The sequence below is a fragment of the Microplitis mediator genome, chromosome 9 (genome assembly GCF_029852145.1).
Source record: "Microplitis mediator isolate UGA2020A chromosome 9, iyMicMedi2.1, whole genome shotgun sequence".
In the NCBI taxonomy this organism is placed as follows: Eukaryota; Metazoa; Arthropoda; class Insecta; order Hymenoptera; family Braconidae; genus Microplitis; species Microplitis mediator.
The window spans coordinates 3,017,046-3,039,052 of NC_079977.1; the positions used below are offsets into that span (position 1 = coordinate 3,017,046).

The 22,007-nt window shown below is 30.8% G+C and overlaps 2 protein-coding genes across 3 annotated transcripts in view; one reads left to right on the plus strand and one right to left on the minus strand.

Moving 5' to 3' along the window:
• The window catches only part of LOC130674357 (proteasome activator complex subunit 3), a 175,972-nt gene that overhangs the window by 44,115 nt on the left and 109,850 nt on the right, over positions 1-22,007 (minus strand). The gene's annotated exons all lie outside the window — the stretch shown is intronic.
• Positions 7,316-11,598, plus strand: LOC130674356 (uncharacterized). Its single transcript, XM_057479661.1, has 6 exons — positions 7,316-7,472; positions 8,822-8,990; positions 9,045-9,351; positions 9,586-9,742; positions 9,833-9,982; positions 11,189-11,598. Exons 1-6 carry the CDS (start codon positions 7,407-7,409, stop codon positions 11,324-11,326), a joined length of 987 nt encoding a protein of 328 aa, XP_057335644.1. The 5' UTR covers positions 7,316-7,406; the 3' UTR covers positions 11,327-11,598.

Genomic DNA, 22,007 nt, shown 5'->3' on the forward strand with positions numbered 1-22,007 from the left:
ATGAATATTGCCTACTTTTGATTATTCGATGTTAAAAATGTATAAGTTAAAATATTTAATAAGAAATTTTATAATTTAAATAAATTCAAAATACACTGGTTACAAAAATTAAGGGATATTAAAAAAATTTCAAATTTTTTAGTAATTTTCAACAGTTTGTAACTCGAAGGAAAATGGTCGTACAATAAAAACAAAAAAGGCAAATTGTAGCTTCAAGTGTCTAGTTTTCTGAACTGGGTCTTTAAATTTTTTTATTATGCACGGTTCCAGAGCAATAAAAAATCAATCATAATTATCGAAAAAAATTTATTGAAGCTCGAAGACCGTTTTTAAGACGAGCAAAAATTTGGTAAATTTCTTTTTCGATAGTTTTCTTAGGATTACTCCGGAACCGCACATAATAAAAAAATATAAAGACCAGATTAGAAAACTAGTCACTTGAAGCTACAATTTGCCTTTTTTGTTTTTTTTCGTATGACCATTTTCCTTCGAGTTACAATCTGTTGAAAATCACTTTAAAATTTGAAATTTTTTTAATATCCCTTAATTTTTATAACTAGTGTATAATTTAAAATTTCTTAAATTTTGAACTGTTACAATTTAACTCCCGGATACTTTTCAAAATTCCCTGACATTTCCATGATATTTCCCGGTTGCATTAAATTCCCTGATAATTTCCGATATTCCCGGTTCGTGGCCACCCTGTTTAAATTCCCCACCCTCATAAAATTGGCAAAAATTTCGATAAAGTAACAAATGAAAGGAAATAAATCAAAACTTTTTTGTCAGTAATCATTGCGCCTTTTTACCTCAGGATCAATTTCTTCTAGTTTTCAATAAAATAATTCCGATAACAAAACACGAGACAAAAATTTACTAAAAATTTCAAATCAGCCGCAATGTCAAGATCAACTTGCCCAATTTTTTTACAAACGGTAACCAAACGTAGAAATAAAAATTTTTCGCATCAAAAATTTTCCTCAAGTTTCTCTATACTCTCATGTGAACTTTTGAACCCATGGTATTTTTCAAAACAACTTTAGTTTAAGAAATTAAGACATTGTTGCAAAACTTGAGAAAGTTGCGATTTGAAAACTAATGCAATAGTCATATTTATATGAAATCTAAAAATAAATATACGACGATGGTATTAAGATGCTGGACACTTGTAATATTAGTAAATAAATGTAGAAATAAAAATATTTGATATTAGATAGCATAAAAAAACACACATATATATATAGTGAAATCCGCGAGTTAAACTCGTATGTCGCGGTTGTGTCACGCGTACGGGATCTGGTTGTCCGGGGTCTTTTGTGGTTCACCACAAACGTTTCACAGATCCTCTAACTTAAGTCGTATTATATGACTAACGGTAAACAAGACGGTTGATGACATCCAGGTTTGCATGGAGACGCGATATTTTGAAATTTTTATTTTAAGGATTAAATGTAAAATGTAAAGTGAGTATTCAGTACTGAGCGCGAGGGGGCACAATATATATATACTATAGGATTAATTATTTTACCGAGCGGGATTAAACGCTCGTGGTTGTTAATTAATGGTAATTTATGTTATGAAGGTTGGTGTAACGACATGAGAGCTCGCTCAACTCACTTCGCACCGATGCTTGTCAGTGGTGAGTATATATATTGTAGGCTTCTGAAGAATAAGATCCAGCCACGACATAACGCGTCCCTTTAGTTTGATACTATCATCGGCAATTATCCTTTCCGCGCCAATTATTGCGGCTTCCTTATATCAATCACTGCTTATTCCATAGTTTCTCTTTTCTATTGTCATTTTTTTTATTATTATTAATATATTTACATAGAAAATACTCATTTATCTCATTAATTATACTAAAAGTTTCATTTTAATCAACTTGTAGCTTCCGTAGAATTGTCTAAATACCCGAAGACAAATTACCCGCAAACCAAAATACCCCCGACAACCCGTCACATGGTGTGACGTTTTTTGGGACCAAGTCAATTCATCCCCGACAATATTTTGTCGTCGGGTGAATTGTTACGCAACCGAATTGTCGGATACAAGGAAAAAAATGATGCTAAAAATTTTAATAGTTTGTAGTTTATTTTTGACTTAAAATTAATATATTCGACACTAATATCAAACCAGGATCATTATACAGGATTTTTTTTAATTGAAAATGGAGCTTGTAGGGAATTTATTCAAGTTTCTCAAACTGTCCTTCAAATTACTGTGCGATTATTGGTTGCTGAGATATCGATAGTTAAAGACAAAAGGATCCTTTTTCATTTGAAGGCTGATATCTCAGCAGCAAACTGTCGTACAGAGAAACAAAAACAAAGCAAATTGTAGCTGATTAAATTTCCTAAGCGAGCCATGAATTGGTTTTTTCGAAAAAAATTTTCCCGGCTCCGTAGACTTAAAAAACAAAACTAAAAAATTTGGAAAAATTTTGTCTCGACCTTTTTCTTATGATTCCGCAAAAATGGTGGCTCAAAAAATTATTTTTCTGAAAGATCTTTAAACTAGAGATTTCAAGCTTCAATTTGATTTTTTTATTTTTTCGATACGATCATTTTTCACGAAAATACAGCCTTCCAAAAATCACTAAAAAATTTATAAACTTTTCTTGTTCCTTTAATTTTTTGGATAAGTGTATATATTACAAAATGGCTATTATTTATATTAAAATTTGATACACATAGAAGAGCAAAATTTGTAATTTCGTATATTAAAATTAATATGAAAAAGAATCGATAAATTGGTATCTAGTTATTTATTACTATTCAAATAAACATAGAAAAATTTAAAAAATTTACCACTTATTCGATTTATGTATATAATAAATTAATTTATAATAACGAATAAATAACATTTTATATTAATTATTAGTCAATGAGATAGAATTTATAAAATAAGAGTTAAAAGTTTTCGGTATTTTTATGAGCAAAAAATCAGTATCTAGTATACTAATTTTTCATTTTATTATTTACCACTTATTCGATTTATGTATATTGTAAATTAATTTATAATGATGAATAGATGATATTTTAAGCTAATAATTGATCAGTGACATCGAATTTATAAAATAAAAGTTTGTAACTTTTGCAATTTTTCGGCTGGAAAAATCAGTATCTAAGATAGCAATTCTTAATTTTACCAATCATTACTTTTTAATAGATGTATGCCATAAATTAATTAATTTTCACTAATAAGTCACGTATTTATATACCTAAAGGTAATAATATTTACTTACTTTTTGAAATAATTGATAGTAGTTTTTCGGAATCTACAAAAATTAGTAAACTACTTTGCATTAAGTACATAATAGTACTAATTATTGATAACAGATTCCACTTTTTACTATTATTTATTAATTTTTAATATTCTGTTTTTTCCGTGTAAAAAGACGGCTTTTTTTTTTATGAAATTTTTTATGAACCGTCGTTTGAAAAATTAAAATTTACAGAACGAGCTTTCAAATTTATAGAAATATATCAAGAAATTTTTACTTTGAAAAATTTATCAAATTTATTTCGAAATTTTTAAAAAATTTGAAATTTTCGGTAAAAATATTGAAGATAATTTACAGCTGAGTAAAATAGATAAATATACGAGACATAAAATTTGAAATAAATAAATTTGAGTTATAGATTTAGATGACAGGATATTTGATCCAAAGCTATTGTTTCTGAAACCACTTATGTCTTGATCGGATAATTTTCTCGTTAGCTATTGGCATATAGGATCGATTTCCTACAATAATAAATACACATACACGTATATATTAATTCACAAGTCGTGGATTTAATCCACTGGTACCAACAACGGTTCTATTCTATAAGTTTTGTCAGAATGTAAAGAGAGAGCAAGAAGGAAAGATTTTCTCTCAACTCACGATCTTGGTACCTATACGAAAGCCCGTTACCGTGACACGCGTTCTCCACCATGCCACGACAAAGGCTCGTCCACTCGTTTACCATAATGTCACATTGTTCCCGTAGCGTATGTACTGTTTAGCTCAATACATACAACAGAGAAAGAACACACCCACGAACCCGTTTTGCTCCACATGGGGGACCACGAAGGCCACCCGTTAATAATAAATCATTAATATACTTACAACTAATATACTAAATTTATTTCAATTTCGTATCGAGCAAATGAGTAGTAAAATAATAAAAGAAAAAAATTATCACTCAAGTAAATTTTTTTTTGCTTCAAAAATAAAAAAGCTCAAAGATTTAAATGGGTAATCGATCGTAAGAAAACAGGAAGTTCCTCATCACCTTTGAAGTACAAAATAGATGCTAAAATTTAGAAAATCCAAAAATGCACGCCTCGAACGCTCATATTACAATAAAATTAATTATTAATGATTTTTCTTTATTACAAAATTTTTTAATAAACATCTAGACATTCCTTATTTTTTTGTTTTTTAATTTAGTTAATTGGATAACAGTTGGCAAGTCGATTTGTCACACGATATAATAAAAAAAAAAAAAAAAAAAATTACTTGATGGTAAAGTGGAGCCTTATAATATCAGCAAAGTTTCATGATAATCATGCCTACTTATATTTGTGGAGGAAAAATGGCGGATTAAGCATCAGTAAATATAATCAGTTTTCAGTTTTTAATTGATAATAAATGAACGAGAAGGATTACAGTAGTAATATTTAAAAGGCTTCTATTCTACTAAAATCTGAAGCTATTGAAAAAAAATTGGACTGATTAATTGAGTTTTTCGAGAGATATCTTGCTCACACACGGACATCCCAATTGACGTCCAACTAGTCTTATGTTAAATAATTTTTTTCTTATTATAGTGTAGCTTAATGAAATTTTTAATTAAATCCAAATTATTCTTTAGAATTTTCTCTAGACATTGGTGTACTTTTTTTTCCACAGAGGTGATTTATGAAATTAGCAGAAATGATTAAAGGTAGGAAAATCCCGTTTTCATGACAAGTCGATTATAGAGCACAACCTCTCCCGCTATCGCGTCCGAGGCGTGCAATATATTTGGTGACAATGTAATCCAGGCAGCATAGAAGATTGAGCTAAATACTTGTCATGTTCTAAAGATGAAATATCAATATTCGCATAAAATAATAGAGTTCATATACAGAAAATAAAGATTTTCAGAAAGTAAATAATTTTCTTCGCAAACAAAATCGTCAATTTCAAGATAGAAGTCAATCAGCCACAACCGAAGAATCTATCTTTGGCTTCCACATCAAGGTAATCAAGAGTAAGCTCTGTAGATTGTCGAATTCGTCACGATTCAGAAGGTTCACCAAGTCCACAAACGATTTCATAAAGCAGTTGCAGGGACCATACGTGCACTTGTCCAATATACAAATAATCTGCATATTATAATAATTATTTACATGAAATTAATCGTAAGAACTCGAACATCTCATTGACATTTGACAGTAAAATATTTTATTTCTGTATATATATAATGAAAATCATTTGATTCAATGTTATAGTATCTTTTTATTAATTTACCTACAGAGGAATTAACCACGAATGCCAAGTCTGGCACAATTTGAGAGAACAGAACAAAATTCAGCTGAGACCAAAACTAAAATTGGTTCTAGATAAACAAGGATATAATTCCTTCACCAACCATTACCATCATCGATATGCCCGGTACAACATATGAAAGTGCGCGAGACTTAACAGTATGTCGATGACAGAAAAAAAGTTTTAAAACGAAATTTAAAATTTATTATGACCAATTTAAGTTGTTTCACTGACATAATACGAAACGGATACAATACCCTTGGGATGAAAAGTATTTTTCAACCTTTAGCTGATCGACTTATTGATAGAACAGTAAAATTTAAGCCATACTTTGTCTTGTCTTGGAAGATTATGGCGAACGACGAAGCGAGTGATAATAGCGAGTTGTGAATCAACTATTTCCAGTTTGTTATTTTAACTGAGAAAGAAAGAATGAGTCTGAAAACTGAGTTTTGGATTAAAGTCAAAATATTTGTTGAAATATGCGTTTAATATCTGAAACGTAATTTTCATTTTGAATTGCATTGCAATATTCAATGGAACATTATAAACCAAAATATAAGTCATATTACAATATGAAATGTATTACATACCATAAAACATTCTGTGGAAAATCTATAAATACTCAGCACAAAATTGTGTTCAAGTTTAGAATATAATACATCTGAAGTAAGTTTCTTATCAGGGACATCGCAAAAGGCTGGGCGCCATCTAGTGGCGAGCACTGAACTACTTCCGGTGATGCCTAGCACTGATGACTCTCCCCTCCTCCATATCTATCTTTTCTCGTGAAATTGTATTTCCTTCAAATAAAAACATGTTTGCTACAAAAAATTAACGCATTTTGCTTTAAAAAAATTTTGATTCAAGATAAACATTTCAAGATAATTTTCTTGGTGCAGAAAAATTTTGATTTTCCGAATCGATAAAAAAAATTTATTGAATAAAGAATATTGTTCTTGACTCAAATTAACTGTTTTTTGTGTTGCAATGAAAATTAAAATTAAAACATTAATTGTCCTGAAATACAGTACTTATTTAATAGCAAAGCTCTCACTACTTCAAAGTCTTTACAAGCCCAGTAATCAGAGTCGTGACTACCGTTCTTCGCACGATAGTGTCTGTTGTTGTTGCTGTTGTCTATAAGGAGCTCTGTACTATGCACTCTGCACTCTAATGCACTGAATAGAGTACAGAATAAAAGATATTTTGTTATAGACGAGAGACTTGAACCTACGATTAACACTATCAAGTAAGATCACAGGTTAGTTGGGGTCGATACTCGTTTAACGCTTTACCATTAGGTTATCCCGCCTTCATTCAAATACTTCCGCAATAGTCTCATCAACTATTCAACTCCCATTTTTTTACTTTACTTTATTTTAGTTGCTCTATTTTATTTTTAAGAAGGGAAGCAAAGGAGAGCTCGGAAAAAAATCATGATTTTTTTTCTGTGTACCCACATAATTATTTTATGTTACTAAAAAAAAATATGAGGCAAAATGGGTGAAAAAAAAAATTAAACATGAATAAATTGTCAGCAATTTATTTTTCTGTCTTAAATATTCAGGAGATAAAAAAAATTACGTGGCCCATTTTGCCCCCTTTGTATTTTAAATAAAAATTTTGGGCTCGTTTTACTCCAGGTGTAAATTTTGCCCCTTTTTTCTACGAAAATTTATCCTGCCAATAAATATCGGAACCGCGAAATTTGAATTTTGCCGCGAAAACAGCCGACGCGCGAATATTTAAAAAAAAAAAGTAAAGCGTTATTCAATTTATTGAAATAAAAATTTGACGTTGGCCGTTTATAAGTTGTCTTTGGCAAATAACAAGATGATATATGGTCCAAATTCACGTGGGATAGTCGGATGAACGTTGAGATATGTCAGAAAGAACGAAGGATCTTGACGTGGCGACGTCCTGCCAAGTAGAACGTCTGCAGAAAGAGGTAAATAACAAAACTAGGAAAAATAAGTTTATATATTTATATATGAAGGTATGTATGTATGGATGGATAGATAAAAGAAAACGAGTTAGTGCGTCTGTCTAGACACTGAGAGACTTATACATCAGACTTCTCTTTAAAGTTGTATGTTTCTAGTTCTAGCCTAGCCTAGTCACTGTCTTTCTCAGCTTCTTTCTCTCTTACTCGCTCACTTAGTTGCATTAGCGTCAATCTTGACAGCCTCACGCTTAGCTCAAGAAAAGAGAGCCTGAGAATAGAGCTTTATATATATATGTATCTATACATTCTCTTAAAGTCATTCTCAGTGCTCCCACGAAGAAAATAAAATCTTAGTATCGATTTATCGTGATATTCGCATCGACATTTAGCTTTTTGAATTTGCCAACCATCTGTCTGTTAAATTCGTTTCAACAATATTTTAAAATGTATGCAGATAAAAAGGATTTCTTGATGCAAAAAATTTTTACCCACCCTAAGAAAATTTTTACTTGCCCTGAGAAATTTTTTCTAGCCCTAAGAAAATTTTATGATACTAAAGTGACGTCTAATAATTTTTGAATTTTTTTAGAAATGATAAATTACAAAAAAAAAACATTTTAAAAAATTACACTTATAGTTTTTTAAATTTTCTACTTGTGCATTTTTTAGTTTTTTTTTTTTTATTTTTATTCCTACTTTTATCTGCGTTAATTATAAAATTATGATACTGAAGTGAGTTGACGTCAAATAATTTTTGAATTTTTTTAGAAATTACAAATTACAAAAAAAAATATTTTTAAAAATTGCACTTATAGTTTTTTAAATTTTCTACATGTGCATATTTTTAGTTTTTTTTTTTTTTTTTTTTTATTCCTACTTTTATCTGCGTTAATTATAAAATTATGATATTGAAGTGAGTTGACGTCTAACAATTTTTGAATTTTTTTAGAAATGATAAATTACAAAAAAAAAATATTTGAAAAAATTGCACTTATAGTTTTTTTAATTTTCTACATGTGCATTTTTTTAGTTTTTTTTTTTTTAATTTTTATTCCTACTTTTATCTGCGTTAATTATAAAATTATGATACTCAGCAAACGTCAAATAATTTTTGAATTTTTTTAGAAATGATAAATTACAAAAAAAAAATATTTAAAAAAATTGCACTTATAGTTTTTTTAATTTTCTACATGTGCAATTTTTTAATTTTTTTTTTTTTTGTAATTGAATTAAAAAAAAAATCCGAAAATTGCTAATTGTCTGTAAGCTGCAGCATAAATTTGATTTCACGTTATAGTGGAAAATTTTTCTTGCGTTTCAAAATTTCATATTTTTAATATATTTATTTACAGGCACTAGAGTGTCTTGAAAAATTCCCAAACAAAGTTACGGACCTTAACAATATTATCGAGATTTATGCCCCGCCTTCTGTTAAAAATGGCAACATCGATGATACGATCAATAAATTCCCTGGATCAATATCATCAATTAATGAGGATGACAACGAATCTCCAGATGAAAGTAAAATTTGATTTTTTTTCTAATTTCGAGATCAACTCATTAATATTTTTCCAGTTCCAGTGAAATTAGACAAATCCCAATTTGACTTGCGGTCATTAACGAGTTACTACACATTAACGACTTACAACGATCGCGGATTCACCCGCAATGGGACTGGAGTAGGAGGGGGAGGAGTCTGCAAACGTCGTTATTACAGAGTTCGTGGACCTCACCATCTACGTACACTTAATCGCCGTCGACCGGCAGCACTAGGTCAACTGATTGGCTTTATCGCCAGCAAATTAGCAGTATGCACTAAGAATATTATAATTACGCCTTCCTCTTACATCGTCGAACGTATTATCTCAACGCTATTTCGCAGGTTATACCATCATTTTTATTTTCCTCTCCTTCTTTTCCCTCCCATCTCTTTTTCCTTTACCTCTACCTCTATCTCAGCCTCGACTCCTTTCACTTAATTACTCATGATTAAACACAACAAAATTAAGAGCACATCTCGTTTAATTCATCTCATACTTTCTCTAACGTTAATTCTTCCCAAACAAACCCAACAAAGGAATAATGTTGTATAATAAATAAAATAAATTAAAAACAGACGTGAATTAAAAAACGCTCAATGTGGACCTTGTGCCGACTGGAGCAGTTCACTTTCAGCTTGCGCAACAACTTTAAAAGATGATACAACAACTGTTGGTAGATTTATCAGTGTCATCAGACCCGCTGCAGTCCAACTAATCACAGATACCACTATCGTAAGCTCTATTGCCTTAATTCCGGCTCTACTTAGACTACAGCAACATCATTATCATTTTCATCGGCAATGATAACTAATTTATTCACAGCTGAAACGGTGGCTTCAATCCCTGGCTACGAAAAATATAACCTCTGTGGAACTCGCGAATGCGACTCGCAATACCGAAACCATCGATTGCTGGGCGTATGAATTGTTTTTTCATCTGAAACATCTACAAGTGAATCGCGCACGTGAAAAAGTAATTTTTACCCCAAAAAATCACGAAAAAATATATAAATATGATCATATATATGAAAAATTATATGATGCCTAATTATGTATGATAATTTGTGATCATGTGTAATCGAGTATTAATTTATACGCTGTCATATATGATTATATGTGATCAGGTGTAAATTTATACGTTACCATATATGATATCAGAGAAATCATTTGTAATAGTCTCTGATCAGGTTTGAATTTATGTGTCATATATGATCATATATGAACAGGTGTAATTTTATATGTGATCATATATGGAATCAGGTGAATCAGTTATGATAGTCTCTGATCAGGTTTGGTTTCATATATGTCATATATGATCATATGTGATCAGGTGTAAATTTATATGTGATCATATATGATATTAGATAAATCATTTATGATAGTATCTGATCAGGTTTGAATTTATATATGATCATATATGATCAGGTGTAAATTTATGTGATCATATATGATATTAGATTAATCATTTATAATAGTATCTGATCAGGTTTGAATTTATATGTCATATATGATCAGGTGTAAATTTATACGTGATCATATATGATATCTGATCAGGTGTAAATTTAAATATGATCATTTATGATAGTCGATACAATCAGTTTTGATAGTATCTGATCAAGTTTAGTTTTATATATGTCATATGTGATCATATGTGATCAGGTAGAAATTTTTACATGATCATATATGATATCAGATAAATCATTTATCATAGTCGCTGATTAGGTTTGAATTTATGTGTCATATATGATTATATATGATCAGATGTAAATTTATATGTGATCATATATGATATCAGATGAATCAATTATGATAATCTCTGATCAGGTTTAATTGTATATATGTCATATATGACCATATGTAATCAGGTATAAATTTATGTGATCATATTGCATCATATATGATATCAGATACAATCATTTATGATCGTCTTTGATCAGGTGTAAATTTATAGGTGACCATATTGGGTCATATATATCATATATGATCATTTCTGATCAGGTGTAAATTTATGTGATCACATTGAGTCATATATATCATATATGATCATTTCTGATCAGGTTTAAATTTATACATGGTAATACTTAATCATATATGGTCATATATAATCATATTTCAGTATTTTTTTCCAAAAACTCACAATCTCTTAAAAGATACTAAAAAATATAAAAATTTTTTACAGATCGCAGACTCCGGAATGACCGACGACGTTACACATTTGAATTTATGGCACCGCATGGTACAACTGCGCGACAATTATATAATTTTATACGAAATCCTGTACGCGGATCCTAAAATTCGCGGTATCCAAAAAAGTTAATTTTTCGCGGTTTTTTATTATTATCTTTACTTTTTATAAATTTTATACGTACATGCCCATGTTTATGTACATTTTTTTGTTATAACCGATTTATTTATATTAAAGCAATAAATTATCAGTGAGAATAAAATCCATTAAATCTAGACGTTTTTATTTCGTAAGATCTAAAGCGTAGTAAGACCAGCCTTTGTTACTAACATTTATAAAAGTTTGATCTACTAGTTGTGTTGGCTGGATTTTATTCTCAAAGTTGCTATTACAACATACTCTTACGGACTTATATACATATATATATATATATACATAGATATAGATACATAAACACCTATTGCGTTTTATTAAGACAAAGAAACTCTTTCGGTTTCTTTTATACTCCCTTGTAATAAATACAAAACGTACATCAATCTTCGACATTAACGAATCGCGTTATCTATAGAGCATTGATTTAAATTTCCGACACCACGACTGCTCGGAGTTACACGCGAGTATAATGAACAACACATTACATTTAATGACTTATACTTGTGTTGTGTTCTGTTGTGGGCCGTAGTAATGGAAGACTTGCGTAAAAGATCGATAAACAACGGCATCCATCATTCGATGCAATGATTCATTTATTATTTAATATATATAAATATATTGTTGACGTAATTTTTGTTTTGACCATCACGTCCTGAGATTCATTGTCATTGCAACAATAAGTCGTTGGCTAAAAATATTTTTTTGCTACGGTAATTTAAGTGTAGACTTTTAGCAGAATTCAAAATCATGTTTTCAAAAATATGTGTTTTTGGTAGAGATAAAAATGAAGTAATTGAAAGGGAATTTTATTTCCTGTAATTTTTGATGCAGTGGAAATTTTTTGGACCGATAGTTTGGGCGGCAGAATCGTTTGAATTCAAAATTTGCGCAGAAGTAAAATTGATCTTGTAAATGGCGGTAATTTTTGAACGATTGGTTTTAGAAAATTTTTGTATAGATACTTAAAGTGAAGGGGGTGAATTTCACTGAATTTATGATCACAGGAAATGGGAATTGAATTTAATTTTATAGTTCATTAGAATGACGTATGAATTTAAACCGAGGCCGGGATTCGAACCCGAGTTCCTCCAAGTACCGGACCTGTGTTTTTTGTATTTTGTCGCACAGCGTCGTCACAGGAAATGGATAAATTTTAATTTGAGTTCTTGAATCGATTGTTTGTTTAAACGACTAGATCATTTTTTTGAACTGAATTATTTTACTATCTTAAAATGGCACTATCTACTAAACTATTGGTCCTATAGTAATTTTTGTAGAGAACAAAATTGCAGGGAATTAAATTTCCTATCATTTTTGATGCAATGAAAAATTTTTGGACCGATAGTTGGGGCGGCAGAGTCGTTTGAATACAAATTTCGCGCAGAAGTAAAATTGATCTTTTAAATGGCGGTAATTTTTGAACGATTGATTTTAGGCAATTTTTTGTAGATACTTAAATTCATGGGGGTAAAGTTTACTGTTACTTATGATTACAGGAAATAGATAAATTTTAATTCGAGTTCTTGAATCGATTGTTTGTTTAAACAAATAGATCATTTTTTTGAACTGGATTATTTTACTGTCTTTAAATGGCACTATCTACTAAACTATTGGTTCTACAATAATTTTTATAAGGAACAAAATTGTAGGAAATTAAATTTCCTACAACTTTGATGGAAGTAAAAATTACCGTAAAATCGATTGTTCAAAAGTTACGGTCAATTGATCAATTAATTTTCTTCAAAATTCGTATTTTTATAAGGAGTAATAAAAGTCGATTTTTTTTTCTTTGCATAAAAGTAAATTTTTTGTAAAAAAAACAATAGCTGGCATTTACTCCCACGCAATAAATTTTTCCGAGTACTTATAATATTATTCAAAGTTATAAAATTTATCATTGCGGTTGTAGGTATACAGTAGCCGGAGTATATTGCAGTGGTTAGTGTTTATTGTGTATGGTATTAGTGGTGGTAGATTGTACTTTGTAGTATAGTATTTTATTAAAGTATCAACTCTAAGTCGTGGTGGAACAATATACCATGAGAAAGTCAATGTTACCTTTGCACAAGAACCAACAACGTGGCTATGAAAGCCCACACACGACGACATAATCGCTCAACGTTTACCTTGGCAATCTATTACACGTTTTCTTTATTGTCCTAAGGAGTAAGAAGTTAAATAAGTTAAATAACTAAGGAACAACATACCAACAGCACCGCAAAAAAAATATATATATATAATAAACATTAATTCGAAAATAATTTCATTGGTTTTTACTTTGTCTATACGCCAAAGTTTTCCCTTCCCCTTCCCGTGAATCTGTCACCCGAATAAATAAAATTTTGATTTTTAAAAAAATTATTGTCAAAGAAAATTTTTGGGCATCAGTTTTCACAAATTTTGATTTGACGTCATTTTGAAAAATAAAACCAGATTTCTAAAAATTTAGAGCAAAAATTTCTACTTGAAAAAAATAAAAATAATTTTCTCAATAATTTTGTGGAAATAATTTTTGGGAATTTCAGTTTTCGAAAGTTTCAATTTGACGTCATTTCAAAAAATAAAACCAGATTTTAAAAAATTCATTAGAGCAAAAATTTCGACTTGAGAAAAAGGAAAATAATTTTCTCAAAAATTTTGTGGAATTTTTGGGAATTTCAGTTTTCAAAAGTTTCGATTTGACGTCATTTTAAAAAATTAAAAGACCAGAATTTAAAAAATTAATTAGAGCAAAAATTTCAACTTGAAAAGAAGAAAAATAATTTTCTCAAAAATTTTGTGGAATTTTAGTTTTCAAAAATTTCGATTTGAAGTTTTTTTTTTAAATTAAAGACCAGAATTTAAAAAATTTGTTGGAGCAAAAATTTCAATGTAAAAAAAAAAGAAAAATAATTTTCTCAAAAATTTTGTGGAAATAATTTGTGGGAATTTCAGTTTTCAAAAGTTTCGATTTGATGTTTTTTTTTTCAAATCAAAAACCCAGAATTTAAAAAATTTATTGGAGCAAAAATTTGAATTTGACAAAAAATTTTGTGAAATTTATTTCTGAGTCTTAAAAATTTTTTAAATAATTTTGAAAGTACAAAATGACAGTTTGACATCATAGTAATAAAATGATATGGTACCGTATTTTTTCCGGCCCTCCCTAATGTATATTTGTATATTTATATAATAAACGAAATATTGTAATACAAAATAAAATCGAAAGATTGATAGTATTAAGTGTGTAATAAAATTACTCTGTCGACACGACAAGGCGCCATTGCATCAGAAATAACCCAAGATACGATCCAAATACGTGTGCGATTGAAGATTGCGATGATCGAATGATAAATGCATTCTCGCGATTGTTGCGACGCGGCAATCCTCCATATACATTTAATTCAATACATATATTATATGCATACAAATATATGTATATATGACTGCATATATAGAAAAAAAATATTTTTAAGTGCGAGGATATAAATATGACCGCCCACAATCCGCGACAACATCGAGAGATCTCTGGGTCTCCTTCGTACGTCGTGATTGACGAGGCCGTACTCTCTGTATATACATACTTGTCGGTAAATAATACCCTACATTTTTATATGTTTTTAATTTTATTTATTTTTTATTTTATGTACCAATATAAATATAAATATAAATTTTTTTCGAGAAAAGGAATTTCGAAATTAATATTTCGACACGATTATTTATTTATTTTTAAATATTTTAAATATTAAATACGGAACAATTGAAATGTCATCGAGTTTTTTTAGCAAATGATAAAATGTCTACGGCTTCAGGCAATAAATTCCGTGTTAACTTTTTTTAAAATTAAACCTTAATTTGCATAGTATTTATTGGCCTTAAGGCTGAGATACTAAAGAAAAAATTAAAATATTAAGTTTTATCATCCAACTTTGTATAGCGATATCTCATAAAATATGGGAGATAAATATGCATTAAATGCTCATTGGAAAGTATATTTTGTTTCCTACTTTAGTTCCGTTTAAGAACGATAAAATTTCAATTTTTGAAAAGTTGCCGCCATTTGAACCATCAGATTATTTTTGGAAAACTTCAAATGATCATATCTTCTAAACTATTGATCCCATGGAATTTTTTATAGACATCAAAGTTGTAGAGAATTAAATTTCCTAAAAAAAAGTGTTGATGAATTTTTATGTAACTCCAATTATTCACGAGTTATAGTAATTGTAAAAATTTGGAATCTATTTTACAATTTTGATTATTCTTCCAAATTTCAAATAACTGCCAATATCTTCTAAGCTTCAAATCCTAGAATAATTTTTCATCAGACTAAAGTTATAGGAAATTTAATTACCTATCCAGTGACTATAAATGATGCCTATTTATCTTCAATAATTACTGCGTAATCTCAATTTTTAAAAGTTGCCGCCATTTGAACCATTAGATAATTTTTCAAAAACTTCAAACGGTCATATCTTTTGATCTATTGATCCCACAAAATTTTTTACAGAAATCAAAGTGATAGAGAATTAAATTTCCTAAAAAAAACTTTTGACAAATTTTTACGTAACTCCAATTCTTAAAAAGTTATCGAAATTTAAAAAATTTGGAATCTCTTTAACAATTTTGATTATTTTTCCTAATTTTAAATAACTACCAATATCTTCTAAATTTTCAATCCTAGAATAATTTTCCATCAGACCAAAATTACAGGAAATCAAATTCCCTTTCCAATGACCATATATGATGTCTATTTATCTTCAATAATTACCGCGTAATCTCAATTTAAAAAAAAAAACAAAATTTTGAATCAATAAAATAAATAATACTTTTGCCAAGGCCTCTATCGATAATAATTTAAAAAATCTCATCTCAAACATTGTATTACACAATTGACGATTTAAATCGAAAGTTATATTCATGACACACTAAACTCAAGAATATAATAAACAAAGTCAAGAGTGAAAGTATATACATATATATTTTTATTACATATACACATATGTACACTACATAACTATATAACAATAAATATATACATATATAATAATAAGTACGATATTACAACATAGATTTTAGCGAGTGTCGAATTCCTGTCACGACATAAACATTTATTACTTTGTTTTGTCCATCTTAAATATATTTTTTAAAATTCCCTCTTAACAATTCTTCGCCATCTTTCTACGCCTATTACCCTCCTAATTGCTCAATACACTAAATAAACAAATTTCGACCTGAAATCGACTAACAATAAACGAGTTCCGTGGCCATGACTGACCTAACCTAATATCGACTTTCTTCTTCCTCGCTTCAATTTAAAAGAAAAAAAACGATTTTTTATTACACTGTAAAAAGAACGGTGTTAAAATGAAGTTACACCGGTGTAGGAGGTGTAATTCGGCGGTGTTAAATCGGTGTAAAAACGGGAAAACCAGGCGGTGTTATTTTAACACCGGGGAATTTTTTTAACACCGGTACAGAATATTTACACCGGTGGCGGCGTTATTTTCACACCGCTTTCGGTATAAAAATTTAACACCGCCGATTTTAACACCTACACCGCTTGGATTTACTTTGTGTTAAAAAATGTAGATCATTACTTATGCGTGCGCCTTTTCATGGCCAGCACACATGCAAAGGCGTAATTCGGCGGTGTTAAAATACCGGTGTAAAAACGGGGTAACCAGGCGGCGTTATTTTAACACCGGGGAAATTTTTTTAACACCGGTTCAGAATAATTACATTGGTGGCGGCGTTATTTTCACACCGCTTTCGGTGTAGAAATTTAACACCGCCGATTTTAACACCTACACCGCTTGGACTTACCCCGGTGATTTTTTACAGTGTACAACAAACGCCATAATTGAATAAATTATTTACTTTATGTTAAAAAATGTAGATCATTACTTATGCGTGCGTCTTTTCATGGCCAGCACACATGCGTATTTCGGCGGTGTTAAAATACCGGTGTAAAAACGGGGTAACCAGGCGGCTTTATTTTAACACCGGGGAATTTTTTTTAACACCGGTACAGAATATTTACACCGGTGGCGGCGTTATTTTCACACCGCTTTCGGTATTAAAATTTAACGCCGCCGATTTTAACACCTACACCGCTTGGACTTACCCCGGTTATTTTTCACAGTGTAGAACAAACGCCATAATAAAATAAATTATTTACTTTATGTTAAAAAATGTAGATCATTACTTATGCGTGCGCCTTTTCATGGCCAGCACACATGCAAAGGTGTAAGTCGGCGGTGTTAAACCGGTGTAAAAGCGGGGTAACCAGGCGGCGTTATTTTAACACCGGGGAATTTTTTTTAACACCGGTACAGAATATTTACACCGGTGACGGCGTTATTTTCACACCGCTTTCGGTGTAGAAATTTAACACCGCCGATTTTAACACCTACACCGCTTGGATTTACCCCGGTTATTTTTCAGTCTACAATAAACACCATAATTAAATAAATTATTTACTTTATGTTAAAAAATGTACATCATTACTTATGCGTGCGTCTTTTCATGGCCAGCACACATGCAAATGTAAAAAAAAAACGAATAATAACAAGCGTGTATGCAAAAGTTTATTGAGTCCAGCAGAGCAAAGAGTGATACAAAATGATCTAGGGTCAGGAGAGTAAATCCTGAGCAATTAAGGCGGCGTAGCAGCTTCTGGAGTCTCAAGATCATCAATTTTCCGCGAATGGGCGGCAATTACTGTACCCAGGGCATTAATTATGTCGCCTGTAGACTCTTACCATCAAGCAAGCCGTCTTTGGCTATTGCTCTGGGCCCTCTGCAATTCTCTCTCTATATTTTACCTTTTTTTTAGGTTATAATTCATAAAATTTTAGGTTATCAACATCATAACTCGTCTAATTCAGACGTTGAGTGGATGTAATAACTGAAAATAAGTTAAATAAAGATGTATGTTAATGTTTGAGACAAGTTAAATAATCTTTAGCGCGTGCTGGAGAATTGCAGAGATCAATTACCACCCTGTATGTGAGATATAATAAGTAAAGACGTTGCCTGTACCTTCTGCGAATCCGTGGGCTAAGATAAATAGTCATTGGGTGGATACATATGTGTTATTTTATTTATGCTTTTTTTTTAATGGATGCTGTGGTGTGCAGTAGGCAAAGAACCGAGAAGACCAAGACCAAGACTAAGACCAAGACCAAGACGACGTTAATGAGAATGCAATGAGACGCAGTCTTAACTTTACTGTAGATCTGGGCACTGGGCATAGCTATAAAACGGATGCAACTTAAACATATTTTTTTTCCTAATTAAGATGTAGTCGGTTGTCCATTACGTAAATATATCCTGGATCTTGATTTACGATTCACGTTTAAAATTAAAACGATTGGTCGCTCGGAGACTTGATAGAGTATAAGAAGAAGAACCATGAGTTTTACTTGCTGATGTGTAGACTCGAGGCTAGGAGCTGTAGTAACGTTAATTTTTTAAGTCTTTTCTTCATGTAGTCAAGGATATGGAGACTGAGACTGAGACTAAGACTGAGACTGGAGACTTGTTTCACGATCGTGTTCTGGTCTGTTGTTGCTGGTCCAAGTGGATTGTGAACCGTTGGACTAAGAACGTTGAGAACGGATTGTACGCTCAAAGCTGATGCTATGCTAATTTTATACGGATCTGCCTATGTCCACTGAGTCTTGTTTACTATTTTCCTATTTGAATATCTTTGATACCCACAGCCTGAGGTCGTGGGCTAAGCTCGGCTGAAGGTCTCTTGGAATGCCGCTTTTTTACCATATGACAATTTTGAGACATCTGCCGGATTTTTTTTTAAGTATTACGACATTTTGTTGACTTTTTTGAGCTGCGTTCTTTTTGAGGCGTGATTTGAAAATGGCTTGAAATTTTATTTGAATATTTTGAACTTCCCGCTAAAAATATTTCAAATTTTTAAAAAAGGGAAGTAATTGGTTTCGGTCCGATTTTCGGAAATCGAGTTTTCATCAGATGTCAACGTTTTGAGATCCTAGGAAGCTATTCTGACTAATTTCAAGATGGACGTCCGTGTGTACACTGAAAAAAATAATTGGTAGCAGCTACCGATTGGCAATTGGTAGCCACTACCGATTATTTTTCGGTAGCCGCTACCGATTATTTCGGTACCAGTTAACTGGTACCGAAATAATCGGTAGCTGCTAGTGATTAATTTTTAGTAAAAGCTACCGATTATTTTGGTGACGGCTACCGAATATTCGGTAACAGCTACCGATTATTTCGGTACCAGTTACTGATTGGAATTGGTACCAGCTACCGAAAAAAAATCGGTAGCTGTTACCAAAAATTAGGTCACTGGTACCGAAATAATCGGTAGCGGCTACCGAAAAATAATCGGTAATGGCTACCGATTGACAATAGGTAGCTGCTACCGATTATTAATTAGTAGCAGCTACCGAAAAATGATCGGTAATGGCTACCGATTGCCAATAGATAGCTGCTACCGATTATTAATTAGTAGCGGCTACCGAAAAATAATCGGTAGTGGCTACTGATTGCCAATAGGTAGCTGCTACCGATTATTTTTTTCAGTGTATGTGTGTGTAAACTTTTTTTGTCCGACGATATCTTTGGAACGAATCAACCGATTTGAACGTTTTTGGTGGCAATCGAAAGAGCTCACCAAAACTTAGAATTGATTAGATTTTGGGGTAGATCGGTCATGTAGTTTACGAGTTATACGAAGAATAAAAATTAAAAATTTCTTTTGTTTTTCGTTTTTTTAGTATAACTAATAAACTACTTGCCCGATTCGCCTCGAAATTTAATCAGTTTTAAGTCTTGTTGAGCCCTTTCGATTGCCACCAAAAACGTTCAAATCGTTTTATTCCATCCAAAGATATCGTCGGTCAAAATTATAATTTTTCAGTAAAGCTATGTTTTACCGGCCTAACAAATTTTTGAGCTTAAAGAGCTCAAAAATTTACAAGTAACAATGTTTCCGAGCTCCTTGAGAAGTGTCGGGTCTGACCCGCAGGGTCAGGCAGTTTTCAGATTTTTTTTTCAAAAACTATAGACGAAATCGCAATTAAAACTTTGCTAATTTTAGCTTTTTCTGATCGATAGCTTGTAAGAAAATTTTTGACAGTACGGTAACTAAAATTACTCGGATCGAGAGAATTGAGGTTTGAAATGAAATTTTTTTCATCTCGATACGATGATTTTAACCAGTTGGCTTTTTGAGCTACGATAATTTTTGAATGAATAAAATAATTGAGTTCGAGTAAAAATAAATAAAATATTGATAATTATTTATCATAAACGATTTAAAATACCATTAGAAATATAAAAATAAGCATTGGTAAAATACGACTTGTTTTTGTGTCTCTTGAAAGACATCTGCCGTCTGACAATCAAGTTTATTTCAGTCGACGGGTTAAAAGAAGCATCTTAGATGGTTGTAGAGTTCAGTCCTTGACCTTGTATGCAACATAACTCGTGTGTACGCGTGTCATTACTCCTGGTGCGGTGGGATCTAAATAAGAGAAAATGGCATCAGCGTCCCGACGCTTTTGCTGTTGATTATGATGATGCCGCCTTGGATCTCAATGCTATGGTCCGACTATACCGCAATAAAAGTCAACTTTACGACAACAACAACAACAACAACAAGAATAATAATAATAATAACAGGAAAGACCGCATAGTGACTAGTGACACTAAATGATGCGACGAGTGACGTTTCATTAACACTCTCTTACTGCGCCCACTTTATATGCAAGTAGATGGAGAATGGAGATGAGATGAAATTAAATGGAATATGCTATAGAATGTAATGGCACGTAATGGAAGAGGCCAACTGTATAATAACCAAGAGCAAGACCAATAGCAAGACCAAGACCACCTTCACCATCTGAGAATATATAAAATAGCTGAGGACATTGGCCGTGATTGATAAATTAAATATGAGGTCAATGATCGTGAGAAAATAATAAACATACCCGTGAAAAAATGCTTGGATTTCATTATATATAATTATATATGAACAGTTTGATATACCGATATCCAAATATTGGCAGGATCTAGCTATATATATCTATATATGACTATGCATAACTATATATAATTTTGTATAGTTGTTACCGCAGTTATATGTCGTAATGATCGGTAATTATAATTTTTCTTAACTATTTACTTCTTTTATCAATGAAAATAATTATATCGTCATCATTAGATATGGTTGTACTTGATCCGATATAATCATGTATACTGAGTATAGCTCGATATAATTATATATAATCATACAAAAATTTTGATGCAATTATATAGAACTATTTATGGTCGTATTCAATTATATGTAATTATATGTGTAATCATTTTTTTCACTTCAAGTGTCATATATGGTTATATATATAAGGATATGATTATATATAACTAGTTATGATTAGATATATTTATATGTAATCATACAGAAATTTGGATATAATTATATAGAACTATATATGGTCATATTCAATTATATGTAATTATATATGTAACCATTTATTTCACTTCAAGTGTCATATGTGGTTATATATAATAAGATATGTTTATATATAACTAGTCATAATTAGATATAATTGTATGTAATCATATAAAAATTTAGATATAATTATATAGAACTATATATGGTCATATTCAATTATATTTGTACTCATTT

Excerpts from the sequence above, each read along its gene's own strand:
- LOC130674356 (XM_057479661.1), top strand. The coding sequence starts at position 7,407 with ATGTCAGAAAGAACGAAGGATCTTGACGTGGCGACGTCCTGCCAAGTA. Across the intron at positions 9,352-9,585 it reads ATCTCAACGCTATTTCGCAG|ACGTGAATTAAAAAACGCTC; the intron begins GTTATACCATCA and ends AATTAAAAACAG. Across the intron at positions 9,743-9,832 it reads TAATCACAGATACCACTATC|CTGAAACGGTGGCTTCAATC; the intron begins GTAAGCTCTATT and ends ATTTATTCACAG.